Source organism: Ictidomys tridecemlineatus, chromosome 1, assembly GCF_052094955.1.
Source record: "Ictidomys tridecemlineatus isolate mIctTri1 chromosome 1, mIctTri1.hap1, whole genome shotgun sequence".
NCBI lineage: Eukaryota > Metazoa > Chordata > Mammalia > Rodentia > Sciuridae > Ictidomys > Ictidomys tridecemlineatus.
In genome coordinates, this window is record NC_135477.1 from 243,696,742 (window position 1) to 243,719,766 (window position 23,025).

General features: G+C 34.2%; 1 protein-coding gene across 3 annotated transcripts in view; it reads right to left on the reverse strand.

Annotated features, from left to right (window-relative positions):
- Nadk2 (NAD kinase 2, mitochondrial) overlaps positions 1–23,025 on the reverse strand; it is a 46,768-nt gene that overhangs the window by 14,764 nt on the left and 8,979 nt on the right. For 2 of the 3 annotated variants that reach the window (XM_005325633.5, XM_005325634.5), the window contains exons 2-7: positions 18,436–18,524; positions 17,461–17,549; positions 16,165–16,246; positions 10,025–10,108; positions 8,298–8,434; positions 3,392–3,470 (exon numbers count right to left, since the gene is read on the reverse strand). In XM_005325633.5, coding sequence (XP_005325690.1) covers positions 3,392–3,470; positions 8,298–8,434; positions 10,025–10,108; positions 16,165–16,246; positions 17,461–17,549; positions 18,436–18,524 — 560 coding nt within the window. Of the gene's footprint in view, positions 1–3,391; positions 3,471–8,297; positions 8,435–10,024; positions 10,109–16,164; positions 16,247–17,460; positions 17,550–18,435; positions 18,525–19,050; positions 19,182–23,025 lie in introns of all 3 variants that reach the window. The other variant, XM_040273726.2, reaches the window with a different exon arrangement.

The window sequence follows — 23,025 nt, forward strand, 5'->3', positions numbered from 1 at the left end:
TACCCCCAATATTTAACCAAGTTCAATAGTATCAGAAACCAACTCACTGCTGCCCTTATCTTAGTAAAGATAGTAAAGAGACATTATCCTTGGGACTTCACTGCCTCCCCACGTATATCATCTAGTCCCAGGTTTTTCCTTTTATAAGTTATTTTTTAGTTAAGTACAAAGAATAAAGCAATGCTAGTTGAAGCTCGAAGCAGTTAACCATAAATCATTAAATACACAAACAGAATGAAATAAGCCATCAAGTGGCTTGCATAGACAAAGCATAAATTCACAAAACATTTTACCTTTGTCATCTATTTAATTTAATGGACTTTCTCCAATATCACTTGAAGTTGTTGCTGTCTTATGTGTTGGCAATAATAACCAGATTATATCACTAGTTATGGTTACATTTTCTCCTCCTCTCTTTTATCACATAATACTTACTATTCATCTTCGTATTGACTCAAACTTGATATATAACCAAAGAAAACAATTTATATATAGCATAGACCTTACTATGTTAAATACATTTTTACATGTTAGCATATTTTTAAGTTTATTTCCTTGAAGAATAAGGTTTACTTTTAAGACTTTTAAAAATTATATATTTTTCACCCTCCAAAAAATTAAAATACTACCAATGACTTGCACATTGTATCCCCAATGACTAGCACATTGTACATAACAGGTACATGATATATTTTTGTTGGATAAATTTGATATTACATACAACAAAAAAATAACAATTCAAAAAGATTATTCAAATCATCCTGCTGACTTAGGTTGTTTTGTTTTTGGTATAGAGATTGAACCTTGGGGCACTTTACCACTGGGTTATATCCCTTTCCCTTATTAAATAAATAAATAAGCTTAATTCTTTTTACTATAACTTGAGTTGATAATAAAGTTATTTACTATTGTCTACAATGTGGATATATTTTAGTTAGACAAATTTTTCTTGTCATAACTAAACTCTTTTTACAAAAGTAGATGGCTTGAAACAAAAGAATTACTAACAATTCTATGAATTTAGAAAGTTAGGGAATCAATTACACAGCCCCTAAATAGTCACAGGGTTCTGGTAGCAGTAAGTGGGACATAAAACACATACTAATCTTCTATCCCTAACTTACTGATAGCTATAAAAATGATAGGGTCTAAAGTACTGTCAGGGTCGAAAGTACTATCAAAATTTATATTAACTTTACATTATATAAGTCAATTTTTAGCTGGTTAATAAATACATGTCATGCAAAAAAATAGTAAAAAAAAATAAATTGACAAATAAGCCTAAATCACACTTAGGTCCTATACAAGAAATTTTATTGTTAGGAAAGCACATACTATATTTTTATACTACTGAGGAACCATATTAACTTTAATTTTTCTTACTAATGGTTATGATTTTGAATTGTATTATGATTTGGATGGTGTTCCCCAAAAGCCAAGAAGGCTTAGAGAAGAAATGATTGGGCTATTAGAACTTTAACCCAATTAGCAAATTAATCCCCCTGATAGGATTAACTGGGTGGTAACTGAAGACCGTTCCGGTATAGCTGGAGGCTTGTATTTGGGGTATGCATTTTATATCTTAGGAGTGAAGTCCCTCTGCTTCCTGATCATCATGTGAGCTGCCTTCCTCCACCACACTCTTCTACCATGTTGCTCTGCCTCATCTCAAGCCCCCAAGGAAAGGAGCCAGCAGTCTATAGATTGGGACTTCTGAAACCCATAAGCCCTCAAATAAACTCTTCCTCTTCTACAGTTGTTCTTTTAGTCACAAAAGTGGAAAAGCTGACTAAAACAGAAACTGGTACCAGGAGTGGGGTTGTTGCTGTAATTAACCTGACCATGTGGTTCAGAAGCTTTTGGAGCTCTTAGAATTGGTGGGAGGAATTTTGAGATGCTTAGTAGTACAAGCTGGAAATGGTTTAGACTCTTGTAAGCAGAGCTTAATTTCTACTTCTGGTGGGTACTCAGAAGACCAGAATACCTACAGGACCAAGGACAGTAAAGACAGGGCTCAAAAGGAATCAGAGGAGGACTCTATTGGAATTTGGAGTAGAAGCCATTCATGTTATGCTCTGGCTGAAAAGTTGCCTGCATTTTGCCCATGTCCTGAGACCATATGTGAGGCTGATTTTTAAAGCAAAGGACTCCTTACTGTGGTGGAAGAACTTTCTAGACAGCATAGCATTCAGGTGGTGGCATGGATAATGCTGGCAGATTATAGCCAAATTTATTGTGATAATCAGGAGAAGAAAGCAGAGAAAAAAGATTTGAAAAACTTAGACTTGAAAGGTGGGTCACTGGGGGTGTGCCTTTGGGGTATGTTTTTGTATCTGGCGAGTGGAGTCTCTCTCTACTTTCTGATCATCATGTGAGCTGCTTTGCTCTACCACACACTCTGCTGCCAGGATGTTTAGCCTCACCTTGAGCCCCAAGGAATGGAGCCAGCTGTATATTGACTGAGACCTCTTAACCTGTGAGCCCTCAAATAACTTTTCCTCCTCTACAATTGTTCTGGTTGGGTCTTTTAGTTACAGCAGTGAAAAAGCTGACTAAAGCAAACTATCAATATAATTTTCTTCAAATGTGTTACACTAAAAAGAACACATTACCACCTAGGTAGCATTATTGTCAATAATGCCTTATCTGAATCTTATCATGAAGTGAAAACAAAATTATACAAATAAAAAAGAAAAAATGGTAATTCTGCAAACCAGCTGGCTTAGACTACTCTAAATTATTAATATCATAAATGACAAAACAGGTGGGGCTAAGGAGCTATTCTTAATTTTAAAGGACTACAAATGAGCAGATGCAATGTGTGATTCTTAATTGGATATTGGTTAAAACCAAGCAAGCAAACAAATCAACTTTAAGACACTAAGACCAATTAATGGAGAAATTCTCTATTATTTGAGAAAGGTCTTGCTATATGACCCAGGTTGGCTTCAAACTCCTAAATTCAAGCAATCCTCCTAACTCAGTCTTCCAAGTAGCTGGGACTATTGGCATATGCCATTGCACTCAGCTCTAGTGGAAAAATTTAATATGAACTATCTATAATATAGAATATTATATCAATTGCAAATATACACTTACTACATCCCTCATTAAATATTTACAAAGCACCTAATATAATAAAGATACTGGGAAGTATTAAAGAAACCTGATACTGTTTAATGTAGGGTTTCACAAATTTTTCTGGTCATGAACCTTTCTTTTCCCTTAATATGTATCAATAGGTATGATGGTTTAGGGAAAAATTTCATTAAATAATTTCTACTACTTATACAGTATTAATTATTCACAAATCTTAGTCAACTTTTGGACATTAATATCCAAAAAGTACTAACATATTAAATTATATAATCAAGATCATAGGTAAAAATACCTGGATGATAGACTCTCCCCAATAAAGACTTCATTTAGAGCTCTCACTGGCAAAAGTTGGGGTCCTGAAGTCTCCGACCCTGCAGTAATAGGAAGGAAAAAAATTACCAAGAGAGCTCCTTGAATTTTAGAAGTATTATAATAAAAATTTGTGAAACATTAAAAATTTCAGTTTTAATAAAATCATATTACCTATTACAGTTAACATATAAAGTAAATATCTTAAAGTATACAAAATATAAACCTTAAAGTCATCTAACCTTATACCAAACAAATAAAGCTTCTGTTTCTCCAGATTAAACCTCATTTATTCTTGAAATAATTTTTCCAGAGTAATAAAATACATTAATTCAATTCACAGTCCTTGTCACAGCTTTATACCCTGCAAGTTTCAGAGGTAAAACTGACCAAGTAGGGCTGTGGTTATAGTTCAGTGGCACAGCACTTGCTTAGTATGTGTGAGGCACTGGGTTTGATCCTCAGTACCACATAAAAATAAAAAAATAAAATAAAGGTATGTAAAAAAGGCAAATATATATTTTTTAAAAAACTGACAAAGTACACCTAAAGAAATGCCATCTTGGATTTAGGGATCAAATTACATGCATGGTTCATGTTAGAAACCAAACTAGAAATGGAAGAATAAAATCAGTTATTTTGTTTTCAAATAAAGCCTCAAAAAAGGTTTTTAGCTACAAAAGCATCATAGAAACACTAAAAAATCTCCCTTTGGGACTCCTAAAACATGTCATCTTTTATTTTTTAAATCTATATGGCTGTGTGCTTCGTTTAAGTCATTTTCCTTGATAATTATTTAAGCATCACTCCATGCCAGAAAACTCCAAAAGATTTTTAGTGTTTTTTTTTTTTTTGGATAAACTTGAAATTATTACCTTCAAGAGTTTCCCCTTAACTTCATCAGTTTCCAAACAGAAATGCCAATCTTATCTTCTCAATGTCACAAGTAGCAGATTTATTGCACTCAAGTATCACATAATAGACAAGTACCATGTGGCAAGTTCACTTTTCTGTCTCTTCTACCATTTTTCCTAAATCCATACTTAAAAATCAATCCCTTTGTGGTAGGCAGCCTCTAAGATGGTCCCCAATGATTCAGGCCTCCTGGTATTCAGACCCTTGTGAATACACCTACTCTCCTACATCAAAAAACAGAGTTGTCCAAACTGACAAATAGAATATGGCAGGTTGGTAGATTAGGAAAGAAGATACTGGCTTCTACATTGGCCCCTCTCTCTCAGCTCACTTGTTTAGGGAAAGGTGTGCAACAAGCAGCTCTCTGGAGATGCAAATGTGCTAAGGAACAGAAGCCACATGCTAACAGGTGATAAACTGGGAAGCAAATTCTCCAGTCCTAATCCCATCTTCAGACCCTAAACCAAAAATATTCAGTCAAGATGCTCCTGGATTCTTGACCCTCACAATCTATATAAGATTATAAATATTTAAAATACTAAATGTTGCAATGATTTGTTACACAGCAATAGATAACAGATACTAATACACAACAGATACTGAATACACTAATAAAGCACCAATGTCACCAAAAACAGTCACTGATCTATTCTCCTCTGACTGGCTAGCCTAATTTTATATTTTTATGTTTACTAAAGAGAACACTAATTATATTTTTCTTATTTAACTATTCCTTCAAATACAAAATATTGTTATTACAATACAAACAATCTTTTGAGCACCTGCTATTTGCCTAAATTATCAGTTTGAACTCATAACACAGTAGACAAAGTTTGACACAAATAGCTATATAAAAAGACTTTGTGCTTAATCAAATCTGACTGCACTTAAGACTGTAAAACAGGCTAACTTTTGAAACCATCTTAATTTGCTACTAGATATATTCATGGCTTCCTGAAAGTTTCACAAATGTAAAACACTAAAATTTATTGTTTAAATTTTTTTGGTTTATTTGGTACTGGGGATTGAACCCAAGGGCACTATATCTCTGAGCTACATGCTCAGTCCCCCCCCCCTTTTTTTTTTTTTTAATTTTTGAGACAGATAAGGTCTCACTAAATTGCTTACGGCCTCACTAAACTGCTGTGGCAGGCCTCAAACTTGTGATCCTCCTGCCTTACCCTCCCATCCCCCCAGTCACTGAGACTTCAAGTCTGTGCCACTTGCCCCACTTAAATTCTTTTTCTTTAAATAAGGTAATTGAAAGAATTTGTTTTAAACTTCCAACCCTACAAATTTTCTACACGTATTCAAAAGTGAGTAGTAACTAATAAATTTGAACTATTACAGAACTGTGGGAACCATATATGTTTTTAAATGTGATCTTGACTTTCCCTATTCCTATTTTCCCTAATTTTCATCTCCATATTAACATTTTTACTGTATGTGCTTGCTGAGTGGTCATCTTAAAACTTTTGTCAAATCAAATGATGGAGAGAATAAAATTACTTTATGTTTCATTAATCATCTAATTTGATTTCATTAATCATCCAATATTTTCTTTCATGCTAAGTGACTACCAAACTTTACCTAATCACAAAACTGTCCATCTATAACTTGTTTCAATAGGACATGAGTCCAAGAGAATCAATTATGAAGTTTTAAACTCCATTTTTTACTATAGAAATGTTAAACTTGTGACAGAGACTACCACACTGTAATTCTCTCACATTCTCATACTGCTAGATTTTATTTCCACATCAGCTCACACTGGGTTGGAGCCCTGAGCAGGTAATGGCCAATGGAAAGTGGGCAAAGTGATGAAAAGGCATGGCTCTTAAAACTTTCTTAAGATCCTTCATCCTGCCTAGATTCTTCACCCAACAAAAAAGCAGAGGGTACAGTAGAAACTCAGAGGCCTTAGAATATGGCAGGAGCACAATTTAGAAGGAGCCTGGATTGCCTAAACACCTCTCAGTGTTTGATCTAGAAATAAATCTTTATTGCATTAATCCACAAATATATCGAGTATTGTTTGTCAAAACAATTCACCTCTCTAATTAGTACAACCAGCCTAGAAAATAAGAAAATTACTAAATTATTAATTTATAGGGTACATTGTCATGTACTTTTTAAAAAAAATTTAATTCTTTTTTTGAGGGGGTGGAATTAGGGACTGAACCCAGAGGCCCTTTACCACTGAGCTATATGCCCAGTCCTTTTTATTTTTTTGAAGACAGGGTCTCACTAAGTTGCTAACGATGGTCTTGAACTTGCGATCCTCTTGTCTCAGCTTCCCAAGCCACTGGCTCGAATTACCCAGTTCTTGTATTATTTTTTTATTTTGAACATTTTTTCTCTTCTTTTTGTACAACTCCCATTAATCAGATGTGAACATCCTGGACATAAATTTATATGTACTTGTTTCTATATATGAACTACTTAGTTTATAAACTAAACCCACTGAATCTGAGGTGGGTATCTAAGTAGTGAATCTCTGTATATCAGTGTACATATTTTTTTAAATTAAATGACTACTGATGAAAAGGGCCAATTCACTATCTTTTGAATAGAGCAGTAATTTCTTTCAGTAAGTGAAAAGTAAAATATCTATGATTTTAAAATATTAATAGTTACTAATGGTTTTTAACAACAATAGCAAGAATTCACAAGGATATAATTTCTTTAAAATTTTCTTAAAAATCAAGTGGAGTTTTATTTGGGGGAAAAAAATCACTTTTTTCCTTCTCTTACTGGCAACTGAACCCAGGAATGTTTTAGCACTAAGCTATATCCCCAGTCCTTTTTATCTTTTCATTTTGAGACAGTCTCACTAAATTGCTGAGGCTGGCCTGGAACTTGAGATCCTCCTGCCTCAGAATGAGTCACTGGGATTACAGGAGTGAACCAGTACATCTAGCAAAAACTATACACTTTACAAGCTTGTTAGACTATAAATCTATAAACTACCATGAAAAAGCTCTGAAAGAAAATTAAAAGGATATAAACATCAGGTAGCATGACAGAGCAGAGACAGAAAGCAAGAACGTAAAATATAGATTCCTGATAAGTTTACCAAGAAAAATGAAACATTGGAGGAAAAAAGTATCTTTTTATACAGTCTACAAATATTTCTCTTGGGATCTTCCTGCACCAGGAGAATCTTACAATTTCTGGAAAAACTAGAAAAATTTAGCTAAATAATAATCCATAAATTAGCTCACAATTGAGAATTCACCTTAACCCTTATATAGAAAAGGTACAAATTACCTTCCCTTTATATTCTCCTTAAAATACTTCAAATGCAAATCTTAAAGCTGGAATGCAAATTTTCCCAACAAAAAGTTTGGTTTTATTTTGTTTAGGTACAGCAATTGAACCCAGGGGCACTTAATGACTGAGCCATGTCCCCAGCCCCTTTTTTTATTTTTTATTTTGAGACAGGGTCTTGCTAAGTTGCTTAGGGCCTCCAATTGCTGGGATGGCTTTGAACTTGTAATCCTCATGTCTCAGCCTCCCAAATACAGGGATTACAGGCTTGAGCCCCTGTGCTGAGCTAAAAAGGTTTTATTTAATAACAGTAACTATGGTAAATGTACCTTAAGGTATAATATGAAATTTTCTCCAGATTAGCTCATTTTATATCATTGCTTTTTCTTTTCTCTTGAGATTTCAAAGAGTAAGTCCAAAGATCTTCCCTTAAATATCAACTATTCATTTAGGTATTTCATAATCTTTCCCTGACCTAGTTTTTAAACCTGTTCCAGAAAACATTTTCTCTAGAAATATGCTATATTTCTTATTCTGGATTTTAATTACAATAAATTTTACAGCAGAAGGACTTCACTGTACTTCCTTAAGTATTGTCAGGGGCACTAAGTTAACTATAAATTATACCCCACAGAATTAGAAGTCAAAAGAACCAGAAGTTAAATATTGCCCTAAACGCTGATTCTTATTTCCAATCTACCTACTTTCATCATCAACTCTTTCAATGTTGAAGGCTCTGCTATGCTGATTCAGACTTAGTTGCTGTTCATGAAGGTCCACAGGAATGGGGTTTATGCCAGTCCCTTCAAGGTATAACCTGATACGCTGCCTCCATAACCACCTTAGAAGAGTAAAGAAAAGAAAGTTAGGCTAAAACAGAATACACTACACTAAGGATTAGACAAAATAATAAATTTAAAAAGTAAAAATGCATATTCAAAACAGGCTATTCTATGATAAATTATACCAGAAACACCTAAAATCCAGGTTCCTGTTCGAAGACAGATTCGGATGTTTATTTTTCTTTTCAGTTATAATAGAAATACCTAACATATTCATACAAAGTCTTCCAAGTAATTTGAACTAAAATGAAACCCTTTTATCAGGAATCTATTAAGTCCTGGACAATTGAGCTAGACATAGTCTTATATTTTCCTCAGCAAAAAGTATTATACAAAAAAAAAAAGTATTCTAAAATCAAAAAAGTATCATGTTAAGGTGGTTGTATTATATTCCCCCAAAATTTCATAATGATGGTATTTTTAAGGCAATAAAAGGAAAAAGATTAAAACAAATGTAACATTACACTAAAGTCTTATATGATGCTTTTGGTAAAAGTAAAGAAAAAAGGAATTGTGTTTAATTGATTTCAAAACCAATAGGACAGATTCTGCTGGATAAGCATACAAAAGTATATTCCCACTTGGGGAGTTACAGTAATTTCTATAGGTATCAAATTTCTGAAATGACCTAGAAACTGAAATCAATGATAAGTGATTCTAGAAAAGTCAAGACTTTGGAGTGCAGTTGAGTAGGAAGAATAACTTTTGTTCTATAACACAAAAGGATGACTATAGTTGACATTAATTGAATATTTCAAAATATCTAGTAGAAAGGATTTCGAATGTTCTCAATGCAAAGAAATAAAAAATGTCTGAGGTGATGAATATGCCAATTACCCTGATCTGATCATTATACATTATATACATCCATCAAAATGTAATATTCTATCCTATAAATATGTACAATTACTCTGTGTCAAAATAAAAACATTTTTTTAAAAAAAGTTAAAACAATTGTGTAAATATATAGGGAAAAAGTTTCTCCAAACTACAAAAAAGTAGTCCAACTTGGCTTTCCCTATTTCATATATAATCAGCTAACCCTATCTCAGGTTCTGTATCCACTAGCCTCTTTTCATGAACACATGAAGTAAAAAGAAACTTTTTAAAATCCCTCTCTGCTTCTCAAGAAACACATCATATGTAAGACAGAGATACCAGGAATTTCAGCACTGCTGGATTAAATATCCAACCCTACATTCATTACTGGATAAAAGATAAGTATAAAAAATATAAAATCTCAGAATTTGAACCTTTAATTTTAACACTTTTAACCATTTTTCTATTAAACTACTAAAAACATATTATAAGGTTAAGAAAGTAGAGACAGGTCTCTATCACACTGAAAAAGAAAAAATTCTACTTGTATTTAAGGCCAAGTAACATTTGTCAAGGTTCTTTTACAGGATTCCAAGTGGACTAGGGGAAGGTAAGTCTGATCTGCTCATGACTCAGGTGATATATTACATTTTATGGCTACTGCTATAACTATGAAATAATCCAAATATCTGACTTGTTCCATTTAAAAAACATCATTACTAATAGTACATACTTATTAAATATAAAAACAATAGTAAAAAAATTCCTACCTGAACTCACCACGATAGAACTTCTGTAAGGCTTCTGGGAAGGAATGTGTATATCGAACAGGCAGACATAAGTGACCCTCTGACCTTTATATTAAAAGAGATTTTAGGGTGGTGTAAAGGGGAGAAGAAAAAAGGTGAAGGAAAAAATTCAAAAAGCATCACAAAATTACAAAAATCAATTAGAAAAATTTTAAAATTCTACCCTATACTTCATTTTTTTGCCACAGAACTGTCTGTACTTTCAACAAGAATGGAAATAGTAGTTGACATCAGTTTTAATGTCATAATATAAAATTCCCACATTATGGTGAAATAAGAGCAAATCTACTATTAACTACTCTGTTATCTAATAGTTTAGTGATATTTTCATTTTACCTTTAAATTTTTTAACTATTACCTTTGGACAACCCACTTTAGTATCAATATCCTTCTTTCTAAAATCATGATAAAACCATCAACCATGAAAGGTTATTCTGAGGAATCAAATTATTTATACAAAAGCATTTTGAACCATAATCCCTTTTTAAATGTCATTTAAGATATTCTTAAATAAAAAGAGAACTAAGAAAGTTTAAGTCGATTTTCATTTATTTAAAAAAAATATAAGGATGAACTTCAACAAATTCATATATTGAAGAAGAAAACAAATTGCAAATTTCAAAGTGTTAAGATTCCCTGTAAGTTGCTACAGGAAAATGAGACCATATGGCTCCCAATAAAGTCCAGCAAAACAACACATCATCAATTGTATGCTGCTTTGATCTTGAAGGAATGACTGAAGGCAGGCTTGGCAAAATAAACTCGTGACAACAAATTTAAATTAATTTATAAGCATAAAGTGAGGAGACAAAAGGTTTTGCCAAGTTGTGACTAGTCAGTTCCTTCATCTAAGAGGGTCAACACTGAAGTTAAGAAAAGACAGGGTCTAAGTTTTTAAATTTTTTTGTTCACTGTAATACTTCACACAGTGTTAAGTGTATAAAAGGTCTCAACAATCATTTGATAGAACAATACCTGAGGTCAACTGCAAGTCTGAAACACTGTAGAGAGAAGGATCTCTCATGAGATTATAGTCACATCTCAATCAGGACTGCAAGTTTCTGAGGGCTTGACATGAGCTATCAGATCCACTTTCAGGTTGCTCAATGTTGGCAAACTGCTGCTGGCTGTTGGCAGGAGGCCTTGATTTCTCTCCTTGAGAGGCTCTCCAAAGGGCTGCTTGAGTGACCTCACATCATATAACTGACTTACCCCAGAATGAGCAATCCAAAAAAATATTACAGAAGTTGCAATATACCATTTATGACTGGCCTTGTTATCCTCACATTGTCAAATCATATTTTGTTGGTCCGATAGACCAGCCCTGATTGAAAACAGAGGGAGAGAGGACACAGAGAATATAAATACCCAGAGGCTGGCTACCGCTTGTCCTCTACTCATTTTCAATATTAATCATTCAAATGTTCATTATTTACCAAGCTCAGTAGAGTAGTTAAAGAATACAGAAGACAGACTGAAATCACATCTAATTTATATGAATGAGTCTAAGTGTGTGAACCATCTTGGAAGTGGATGCTCCATACCAAGTGAAGCCTTCAGATGCCTGCAGCCAAGCTGATGTCTGACTATGACCTCAGGAGAGACCCCCAGCCCCAAACTACCCAGCCAACCTCCTCCTAAATTCCTGATACAAAGGGAACACAAGAAATAATAAATAATTGTTTAAGGCCACTAGGTTTGCAAGTGATTTGTTATGTAACATTTCATAAATAATACAGAAAAAACCTGAATTTGAGACAATCTGAATTAAATAACAATATGTTATGTCAGGAGGCCTAACATATTCCCCTAGTGTCAAGAAGAGAAAACAATTTTTGAAATCTACTATTCTAGGGAGAAAATAGCTATATTAGCACAATCTGCTTACCAGTTTCAAAATCCCCACAAGTTTATGAATATTAAGTCAGCTCTTTAAAGAAAAATATAGTTCAACAAACTGTAAAATATGATTACTAAAGTATCTCATACCTTAATGATACAAATAGGCTATTAAGAAATTCTAAATCCCAGATATCAACCCTGAAGGCAATCAAAAGTTAGTTATTGGACTAATGATCTCAATTATTTACACTCAGGGAATATTTACACAGCTAGATTGAAGTCCTAGCCCTGCTCCTTAAGACCATTTAATTAATCAGTCATTTTTCAAATGTTTATTGCCCCACACAAAAAATTATGCTAATGATAGAAATTAAAATACAAGGTCCTAAATGTATAGTCTAACAGAGGAGATAAACAGAAAACAATATAAAGGGAATGCTCTCTGGATACAGACTCCAGTTAGAACCCAGGAGAGGAACTGGTCTTGAATAAACAAAAACTATAGAAATGAATTTGTACACTCAGTCTTAAAGGAATGGCTAAGGATAGGCTGGCAGAGGTATACATAAAAGCACACACATACAAAATGAGCATTCCAACCAGTGGTGGCACACGTCTGTAATCCAGCAGCTCAGAAAGCAGGAGGATCACAAGTTCAAAGCTGCCTCAGCAATTCAGAGAAGCCCTAAGCAACTTAGCAAGACCCTGGATATGTGGTTCAGTGGTTAAGCACTGCGGGGTTCAATCCCTGGTACCAAAAAAAAGGCATTCTGGAGAAGTCTCACCTTTTCAAATCATGCACTATTTTATGTATCAACAAAGCTTCTCACCAGAGTAAGAGCAGCTCAGAGCCTCCATACATGGTATTAGCAGATACTCATACAGTTAGATTTTGTCCTAAGCCTTTAAGAAGAATCCTAGGCTGTTCCCAGAAGGGTTTCAATATGTGTATATAACTTTGTAGCTGAAGAATAGAATGCCTGTGAGTATATGAGGATAGATGAAACTAGAAAAGCAGATAAGTAACAGACGTTGAAAGATCATACATATTAACTAAGGAATTTGCAATGTCTCTTAAAGGCAATAGGAAAATCCTAAAAATTTTTTAATTAAATCTTTTCATTAAGGTTTGAATATGAGGTGTCCCTGTATTAATGCTCCTGTGTTAATGAAGGTGAAATAAAAGGTATAACCTAATCAATAGATGAATCCAATTGATGGATTAATAATTTGAATGAACTAACCGGGTAGTAACTGTAGGCAGGTGGGTCATGGCCAGAAGCAGCAGATCACTGGGGGCAGGTTTTTGGAATTCATATTTTGTCCCTGATACCTCTCTCTGCTTCCGTGTGATGTTCTGCCTCACCTCAGGACCAAAGCAATGGAATTGGCCAACCATGGACTGAACCTCTGAAACTGTGAACCCAAATAAACTTTCTTCCTCTTGCTCTGTCAGGTAATTTTGTCACAGCAACAAAGAGCTAACACAGAAGAAATGGATATAATCAGATTTACATTTCAGAAGATGGCAAAGTGTAAAAGATGGGTTGGAAGGTGAGAGATTGAGAGTTATTGGAATGATTTAAGCTATGCTTAGTGGCAGCCCTAGGACAACCAGCCATGGACTCAAGAATAAGATTCCTTAAACTTAGAATCAATTTGATGATACAGTGAAGGAGAAGTAGTCACATATGTGACTCAAGCATATGTGATGATTCCATTCATCAAGCATGCCAAAGAGAAAAGGAGAGAACATTTGTAGATAGGCTGCATTTTCTTTTGTTTTTGTTTTAATTTTTTTCTTTTTTTTTTTAGTTATAGATGGATCCAATACCTTTATTTTATTTATTTATTTTTATGTGGTGCTGAGGATCAAAACCCAGTGCCTCATGTGTGCTAAGCAAGCACTCTACCACTGAGCTACAACCCCATCCCTGATATGCTGCATTTTCAATATATCCAATCAAAGCCCATAGTGCTAGAATATCATGAAAAAAAGGGAAAAATAATAGAAGAGAAAGAGTACAGAAAGGAGCCAGATAATGTAGAGCTATGTAAGTCACTGTGATCAACTGTCCCCCAGTTTGCCTGGGACTGACAATTTCCTGGGATACAACACTTTCATAACTAAAATTAGAAACTTCCTAGGAAAAGCAGAATGAGTTGGCCAAGCCAGCTTTACCAAAGAATTAAATTCTATTCTGAGTTAGAAGGAAGATCACCATAATACTCTTGAGTACGGAAGTCACATAATATCATTGCTAGCTGCAGCAAGAAGAGACTAAGGATGAGAATGGAAGAAAGAAGATGGTATAGAGAATGAAGGAGTTAAAAAAATGGTCCAGAGCACAACAGTAATTAAGCAGTGAACAAAAAGTAAAATCCTTCAAAAGACACAAAGAAGTAGTCATAGAGAAGAAAGCACATCATAAACACCAATGAAGTACACATGCAGCAAATGATCAGTCAACACTACAAACTTTCCAGGAATCTAGTAAGAAAAGGACTAAAATGTACAGTAAACTCAGTAACTAGGAAGCCACTGAGATGTAAGGCAAACACATCATCAATGAACTAGTCAGGGGAAAATTCAGAAAAAAAAAAACACAAAGGTTTAGAAATAATTGGGCAGTGAGGAAGCAGAGATAAAAAGCTAGGGGCTAAAGGGAAGGAGATGGGATAATAAACAACAGAGAAATTTTCTTGAATAAACAGAAGTCTGGCTAAGAGATTTAAGGCTAAGAGAAAATAAATGCAAAAGAAGAGAGGGCAAAAGGAACAAATCATAGAACAAGATTTTTTTCCCCTGAGAAAATTTAGGAAGTTTCATTTCTTGTGTGAGAAAAGAGAATCTTATGGAAGGAAGGAAGGAAGGAAGGAAGGAAGGAAGGAAGGAAGGAAGGAAGGAAGGAAGGAAGGAAGGAAGGGAAGGAAGGGAAGGAAGGGAAGGAAGGGAAGGAAGGGAAGGAAGGGAAGGAAGGGAAGGAAGGGAAGGAAGGGAAGGAAGGGAAGGAAGGGAAGGAAGGGAAGGAAGGGAAGGAAGGGAAGGAAGGGAAGGAAGGGAAGGAAGGGAAGGAAGGGAAGGAAGGGAAGGAAGGGAAGGAAGGGAAGGAAGGGAAGGAAGGGAAGGAAGGGAAGGAAGGAAAGGGATAAGGGCAGTATTGAAAAGCTAAGGAGCCAATCTTAAAGTAGCCACCACAGGAAATGGGAAAGAGAGATGACCAGGGCTGCCTGTACAGTCAACTCTAAGGATCCTGTTCTAAGCCCTGAAGACTTCAATTTGGAAGTGCCCACATTTCTATGATCTCTTTCCCCAGATATCTTTCCAACTCTATTATAGTAGTAGAAAGAATATAACAGACTGATATAGGAATGAATAAAAATATTTAAGAAATTGTCAAGAAAGTAAATAAAGTGAAGAATTAAATGAAGAAAAAAAGAGAGGCTAAGCACTCTTTCAAAGGGCGGATTTACTGGGATAAGGGAATAAAACTGCTGTTAAGGTAGGAGACTATGTTCAGAGTGGATTGTAAAGAAGGGAAAATTCCAAATGATCATGAAGTCCAGGTATGGTAATGGCTGTGAATGACTGGAATAAAATAAGGTTAAATACCAGGGAAGCTAGGAAAGAAAATAAAATAAACACAATAGTGTTTGGATAGGTCTATTCTTGAAGTAAATCAGAACCATCAGCATAATTAGGAATGTAATAATTAGGAAGGACAGAAGATGGAATATTATTAACTTATCCCTCTTCAGCACATATCAAAAGTCCCAACATACATTTGTTCAAGAGCTCAGGTCTATTCTATCACAGATCCTACTCTCAAACAACCTAAAAAGCTAAATATGAGGATTAGTCCATCCCATAACACAATTAACACCAACACCAGAGAGATGCATATGTATTTCTGTCTGAGCAATAATTAGATCTGTCCTTGAAAACCCACATAACAGACAACCCTAGTAAAGACGGTGAATCATTCTATATGCCAAATTTTTATCACTGTTTTTGGAACATGGTTCTAATGTTCATGGTAGCCAGAAATGCTGATGCTTCTATTTAAATATCATGTACCACAGTAAAATTCCTCTAACAGAGCCTAACAGTATGACTACAGTAAATAAAAAATAGTTTGTGAATTTTAAGATTTCTTATACATTCTATATAAAAAAACATAGAATTATCTGTACATATAACTTGAAAAGAAAAAAAAAAACCCACAAACAAAATGCCAAAAGAACCTGTTCTTCCTTACCGTTCTGGATCAGTGTTTACCCCTATAACTGGTTTCAGTCTATCCAAGACTTTACTTGCTGCCAGAAGCATTGTGCCATCACCTGTGACAAAAGACATAACCAGACCTATGTTTTACAACCTGTTTTTTTACATCATTTTCAAAACGACCACCTTTGTTTTAACAATCACATCCTACCATGTTGACTGCCAGAGCCTCCCCCTCTTCCTTTCTACCTCCTCCACCTATGTTATCATCCCCACCACTCTAATTCTGAATTTCAAAGGTGGCAAAACTGACATGGTAAGCAGAAAAATTCTTTGCTGCTGAGCTGTCCTGTGCATACAGAATGTTTAGCAACATGTCTACCCAGTTGGGAACCACTGCTCCAATCCCAAAATTTATCTTTCCTCCTCCTATAACACCAGTCCAAATTCACAAATTATTTTAGTGAGAACACATGAAGTGTCCAACTTTAGAGTCTTCTAACAACTACTGTCAATGTAAAGGTTTAGAATGGATGGTCAGTAACAATAATACAATTCAGGGAAAAAAAAAATTAGTGTAAGTATATTGGAGCCAAAAAGAGACAGAATTTATCTAGTTTCACTACACTATCAACTTCATTTTTTATTTTTTTAAAGACTAGCATAAACCAAAATACAATTAGAACTAATCCTCTGAACTATATTTGAAGTTATAAGCACACTTTAAACATACACACAGAAATAGATATGTGAAACCTCACAGTAAGATCATTAATTATAAATATGGAATATTGTATAAAACAGAGATGTTTCTTCAGGCATGGTGGCACACACCTATAATCCCAGCAACTCAGGACACTTGAGGAGGCAGGAAGATTGCAACTTCAAGAACAGCCTCATCAACTTAGCAAAACTCTGTCTCGAAAGTAAGAAATAAAGAGGGCTAGGGATATCTCAGTGGTAGAGCATTCCTGGGTTCATTCCCCAGTACCACAAAAATAAAGAAATGACTAAATAAAACTTGCCTGTTTTAAAACTTATCCTTAAAAAAAGGGGGGGGGAGACTGGGGATATGGCTCAAGCGGTAGCGCGCTTGCCTAGCATATGCGGGGCGCTGGGTTCGATCTTCAGCACCACATAAAAATAAAGATGTTGTGTCCACCGAAACTAAAAAATAAATATTAAAAAATTCTCTTTCTCAAAAAAAATTTTTTTTCTTCCGGTAGGACTCCAAAGTCTTGAAAATAGCTATATGCAAACATATTTGGGAATAACATGTATTAAAGAACGTTTCCACAATCCAACATCTTTATTTCTATAAGACAGTTACCTCCTGCAGCTATGACTGCATCTGCCCACCGAACAGTCTCTTCATCATATTCTCTCCTCTTTACCAGACGAACCTCAATTCCTTCTTTCCTAAGATAAAAAAGTAAAGGTTTTATTAAATTTTCATTGATAACATATAATATGGGTAGGTTTTCTGAGAGGCAAAAGAGACATAAAATAATTTTATGTTGTATAAGCAAATCCATGTGTAGCTTTATACAATTTATTTTCATTTAATAACAATAGCCAATTAACTATGATAAGTCAGGAGGCAAATGAATAAACTAAAAGGTATCACCAGAGTCTCCAAAGTGCTTTAAAAACATTCTTTAAAACTAACAACAGTACTGATCAATCAGAATTTCATCTCATTTTCTCTACTCCTTCTGAGACTAAAATGTATTGATAAAAAATGGTTCAAAAGACTAAAACTAGACAATTTTTTATAAAACCTAATAGCTGTTATTTGAAATTCAACACATTTCACTGAGTGGCAGACACTAAAACAGAGAATAAAATACTTTGCAATTTTCATGTTCTCATACTGATTCTCTAGTACACACATAAACATTTAATGACTACATTTAGTCCCAGGTTAACTTATTTCTTAATAATTTTCAAACACTCAAAATAATATTATAATAAACACCATATAATCTACAATTCTTCTTTAAGAAATAAAACATTATATATATACAATTGTAGCCTGCTGTATACTAAATTAACTCTTTGTATTAAAGGCACTTCTGTGGCAGACCAAATAACTGAAAATACCTATGAAATTTTCAGAGTACAATAAAAATTTACTTTCAGATAGCTATAAAATCAGGGCCATTAATCTCAACATAATATTCTAAAAAATTATTTTATCATGACAATTTTTACTAAAAATTTAAGGATTAGCTACTAGTACAAAATAAAAAATTCCAAGTCTTAAACATAAAAGCCCACCCATGACCCCATCCCACAGACTTACCGTAAACTATCTATAATATGTTCTACATTTTTGGTGTGAATATGATGTCGTTCAAGTAGTCCACTGTAGCTAGAGCCTTTCAATGCAAGCTGTATCAAAATATAAGAAATGTTGTTTTACTATTTATTATATATGATGTTATTATATCTTTTAAAAGACCTATACAGAATTTTCTTATAGGTATATTTTAATGACTGTGAAACCTACAAGGTCAAATTGAACTAGAAAGTCTGATTTCAGACAAGCTTAATTTAGTTTGAATATCAAATACAGCATTAAGTTTAAACAGGATCTCAAAACTGCAAGTTTTAAAGTTTAATGGGTTTTTTTGTTTGAGTGTTTCTTTTTACTGTATTACTTATAGTTTCTTTTTACTATATTACCTGAAGACCAAAGACAAACTAATATTGTTAGAGGCACTTAAGATGACCTTTATTCCACTTGGATTTACTATTCTTGTGTTCAGACTTACAAACTGTATTTGAAATTTACCCTACACAATTTACACAAAGAGTTGATTAGCCCCCTCAGAAAGGACTTTTTAATTTATAGTCACATATCCTTCAACATTTATTTTTCCTAATTGGTTGGAGTAGTACTGTATAACTATCTTACCATTAATAGTTTCCTTTTAAAGTATATGTCTTCTAAATAATCCACAGAGTAAAATGTTGAGAGAAGCTCAGAAATATCCTCAATGAACATCCATTTTAATCAAGTAGAAAATCTGTACGTTGGAGTGAATGCTAGTAGAATTCAAAAGCATGTTATTTTTCTTCCCTTTTCCAAATTCCTTTATAATTTTCTTTATGGTACAGAATCAACTTTTCAAGTACTTATCCAATATAAAATCTTAAGTGTTTTACTTTAAATCACTATACTATTTACTAAATAACATATAAGGTAAAAGCAAATTTTAAACAATAATCTTAATGAGTATTTGTTTTCTTTTCCTTTTTGAGGAGGGAGAGGGATTGTCAGGGATTAAACCCTGGGCCTTAAGCATGCCAGATAAACACTACTCCAAATCCCAGTCCTTCCTGTTCTGGACAGGGTCTCGCAACTTGCCTAGGCTGGTCTCACACTTGTGATCTTACTGCCTCAGCCTCCAGTGTGCCACCTCGTCCCCCTTTCATTTTACTTTTTTAAAGTTATAAACATAACACTAACAATATGGAGGATGCATAAAGAAAATTTTAAAATAACCTTATTACTCTGGGATAATTTGTGTTAATACTTTGTTACCTGTGTTTCCAGTCTTTTGCCTACAAATACTAAGAGTATTAAAATAGTTTGGTCCTCATTTTACAATCTAAGGATAACATATGTTCCTCAAAAAAGGAGCTAAAGAAACATTTGGCTACTGTGAAAATACATAGACGACATTTCTCAGTAGATCAGAGAGTTTGTTCAAGAATTTATTGCCTATCCATAAACTCATTATATTTAGAGCCAATCAATGTCAAAATGTTATTTTAGAAGGGAAGTATGACAAGGTAATAACTGGATAATCCTTCATCTACTTTAATCAATAAATCAGGTTTGAAAAACTATTCTTAGAGAAGAATTTCTAATTATGGATGAACCAAGCATTATTCAGACTACTGCTGTCATTACTCAGCCATGGATTGATTGACCAAAATTGGACTACCTACCTCCCAAAAGTACAGACTGAAGTGTCTTTCTTTTCTCTTTTCCTGTAATCGCTAGTTTCAAGGTTTTAAAAGAAACCTTTATGTTGTACAGATGATTCCAAACTGCTATCCCTAACCTTTAGGGTTCAACATGATTTATCCAACTATCTGTTTGACATCTTTCTTAAGATGTCTAATAGGCATCTCAGGTTAACATGTTCAACATCAAACCTTTCATTTTCTACCTCAAGGATTCTCCATGTAAAACTTCAGCCAAAAATCCTCCTTTCGCCCTTATTCTCACATCCAGTACTAAATTCTAGGTCTGATACATGCACATCTTTCCTCCTCACCACCACCTCTCATGATCTCACATTTGAATCACTACACAAGTCTCTAATCAGGGCCCCCTACTTCTACTTCTACTCTTGGCCCCTGTAGCATACCATGCACATCTCACTCTCAGCTTAATGCCGAGAGATATGGAGGTATCTTGACTATCCAAGGTCTAGCTGATCTGACTTCTGCTCATCTTCTCCTACCTCATTTTCTCTTTTTATTCCCTACATTCTAGTCTCATTGGCTTATTCTCACAAAGCTGTTTCTTCTTTGCTTGCTGGAATGTTCTCTATCCCCCAGCACAATCCTGGCTCTTCTCTACTTTGGGTTGTGAGGACAGTAGCTATTGGTGCTGCAGTCTCAGCTACAACAGCCACCACCGCCAATTAATCCATTCCAAACCTGTTAGCTTCCTTAAAAGCATTTATCACACCTAAGATTATCTTGGGTATGTTTTTAAAATCTCTTTGTCTCCCCTTCCTAGTATGTAAATACCAGGAGAGCAGTGATCTTATATTGTTCACCACTGTACCCTCAGTGCCTAGGTGCTGGACAAGTAAGTATGTATTCAATATATTCATTCATTCGTGCATGTTTCAGCTTTGGGAGTGGGAATGCTTAGGACACGTTTCAGAAAAGCAGAATAGGACACAGGCAGATACCGTAGAAGATAACTCAGCTAAGTGACAAAAGTGTGCAAAACAGGTCATCTTTACCTGGTCAAGAGGGAACACAGAAAGATTAGTTATTTTAGTACATTATTTTGTTACAGGAATTGCTTTTCACGATCACTTTACAGTGAACACTTTATGTAGAATTAAGCTCTAAAACATTATTATGTATTCAATATACTGACTACTGTGTTCTTTTTTTCCCCTGTGTTCATTTAAGAATTAGTTGAGTTTGATCAAATGTATTTTAAATGGAGCACTGAAAGTTGCCAAGGACTCCAAGAATGAACACAAATACACAATAAGTTTATTACAACATTTCGTCAAATTGACTGCTTCTGACCTGCTGCAAATAAAACTTTTAAAGATAGCTTAAACTGCAATTCCCCATCCAAATTTTTGATATGTTACAATTTTGGGTTTGGACTATATAAACCTTAGCCCTGTAAATTCTACTCTGTTGTTTAGAAATGTATGAATTCACTTCCTTGTCCTCAGGAGGCTCCAGGAAATTCAGACACTCAGCAGCTGATTAAGTGGCTTAAGACAGTGAAAAAGTCTAATTTGTGGGGGGAAAAAATCTTTGAGAACAAAAACTTCAACTTTTCTATGATTGCTAGCAACACTAAAATTTCTTAAATTCCAAGTCTAAATATGAAGTTCACTTAGTATCAGAATACTTAGCATTGGAGCAGAAATGTCATTTCGTAAATTCTTATTCCCACTCAAACTTCTTCTTGTAAACTAATTCTCTAATAAATCATGTTCAACATTCATTTAGCAAATACAGGTCTTTGTATTACTTATTTTCCTTAAAGCTCCAGCTGGATGGCTGACTGAACTTTATTAACAAGAAGTAATCTAGGGAGTTGGGTATATAGCTTAGTCGGTAGAGTGTTTGCCTCCCACACACAAGGCCCTAGCACCACAAAAAAAAAAAAAAAAGAGTAATCTAGGCAGATAAGTGAGAAAGCATTTAAGAAAATCACTTAAACAGCATCAACTACAAAGTTTTAACGTACTATTCAACTGGCTCTTACATTTGTATAATATGCAAAAACTGGTAAAAATTTTACTATTTCTGAAAATAACAATTTTAAACATCTTAGTCACCAAAAATGAGAACAACATGAATTCTTATAAAATGTTTTACAAAAGGTTAGAGAAGAAATGTAGAATGCATTCTGATCTCTGCAATGTTCCACATTAGTAGCCAAATAATTTTTTTAAAACTTGTTAATCCTTCTCTCCATTAAAAATAATGAATATAAAGACACTTAAAGGTGCATCTAAATGGATAAATAACATATGGTATATACACACAATGGAATATTACTCAGCCATAAAGAAGAATGAAATTGTGACATTTGCCAGTGAATGAATGGAACTGGAGAATATCATACTAATGAAATACGCCAATCCCAAGTAACCAAAGGCCAAATGTTCTCTCTGATATATGGATTCTAATCCATAAAAAGGGAGGGTAAGAAGGAGAAGTATAAAGTTCATTGGACTAAACAAAGGGTAATGAAGGGAAGGGAGTGGAAATGGGGGGAATAGGAAGACAGTAGAATGAATTAGACATAACTCTCCTATGCTCAAATATGAATATATGGCCAGTATAACTCCACATCATGTACAACCACAAGAATGGGATCCTAATTGGAATAGGTTGCACTCCTTGTAATATGTCAAAATATACCCTACTGTCACGTATCTCAAAACAATAAAAAGGTGCATCTAAAATATCTCTAGACGAATACATTCCAGTAGTAAGCAACATTTTCTCCTATAAAAACTACCAAAAAGCCAGACTTTTCACATTTTAAGGTCAGATGTTACAGTTTTATAATTTTCTAAGTGGTCTGTGACACTTTCATTAAATTATCACCAACATTTTTTACTTAATCCAAACAAACACATTACAAATACAAATTTTAAAACTT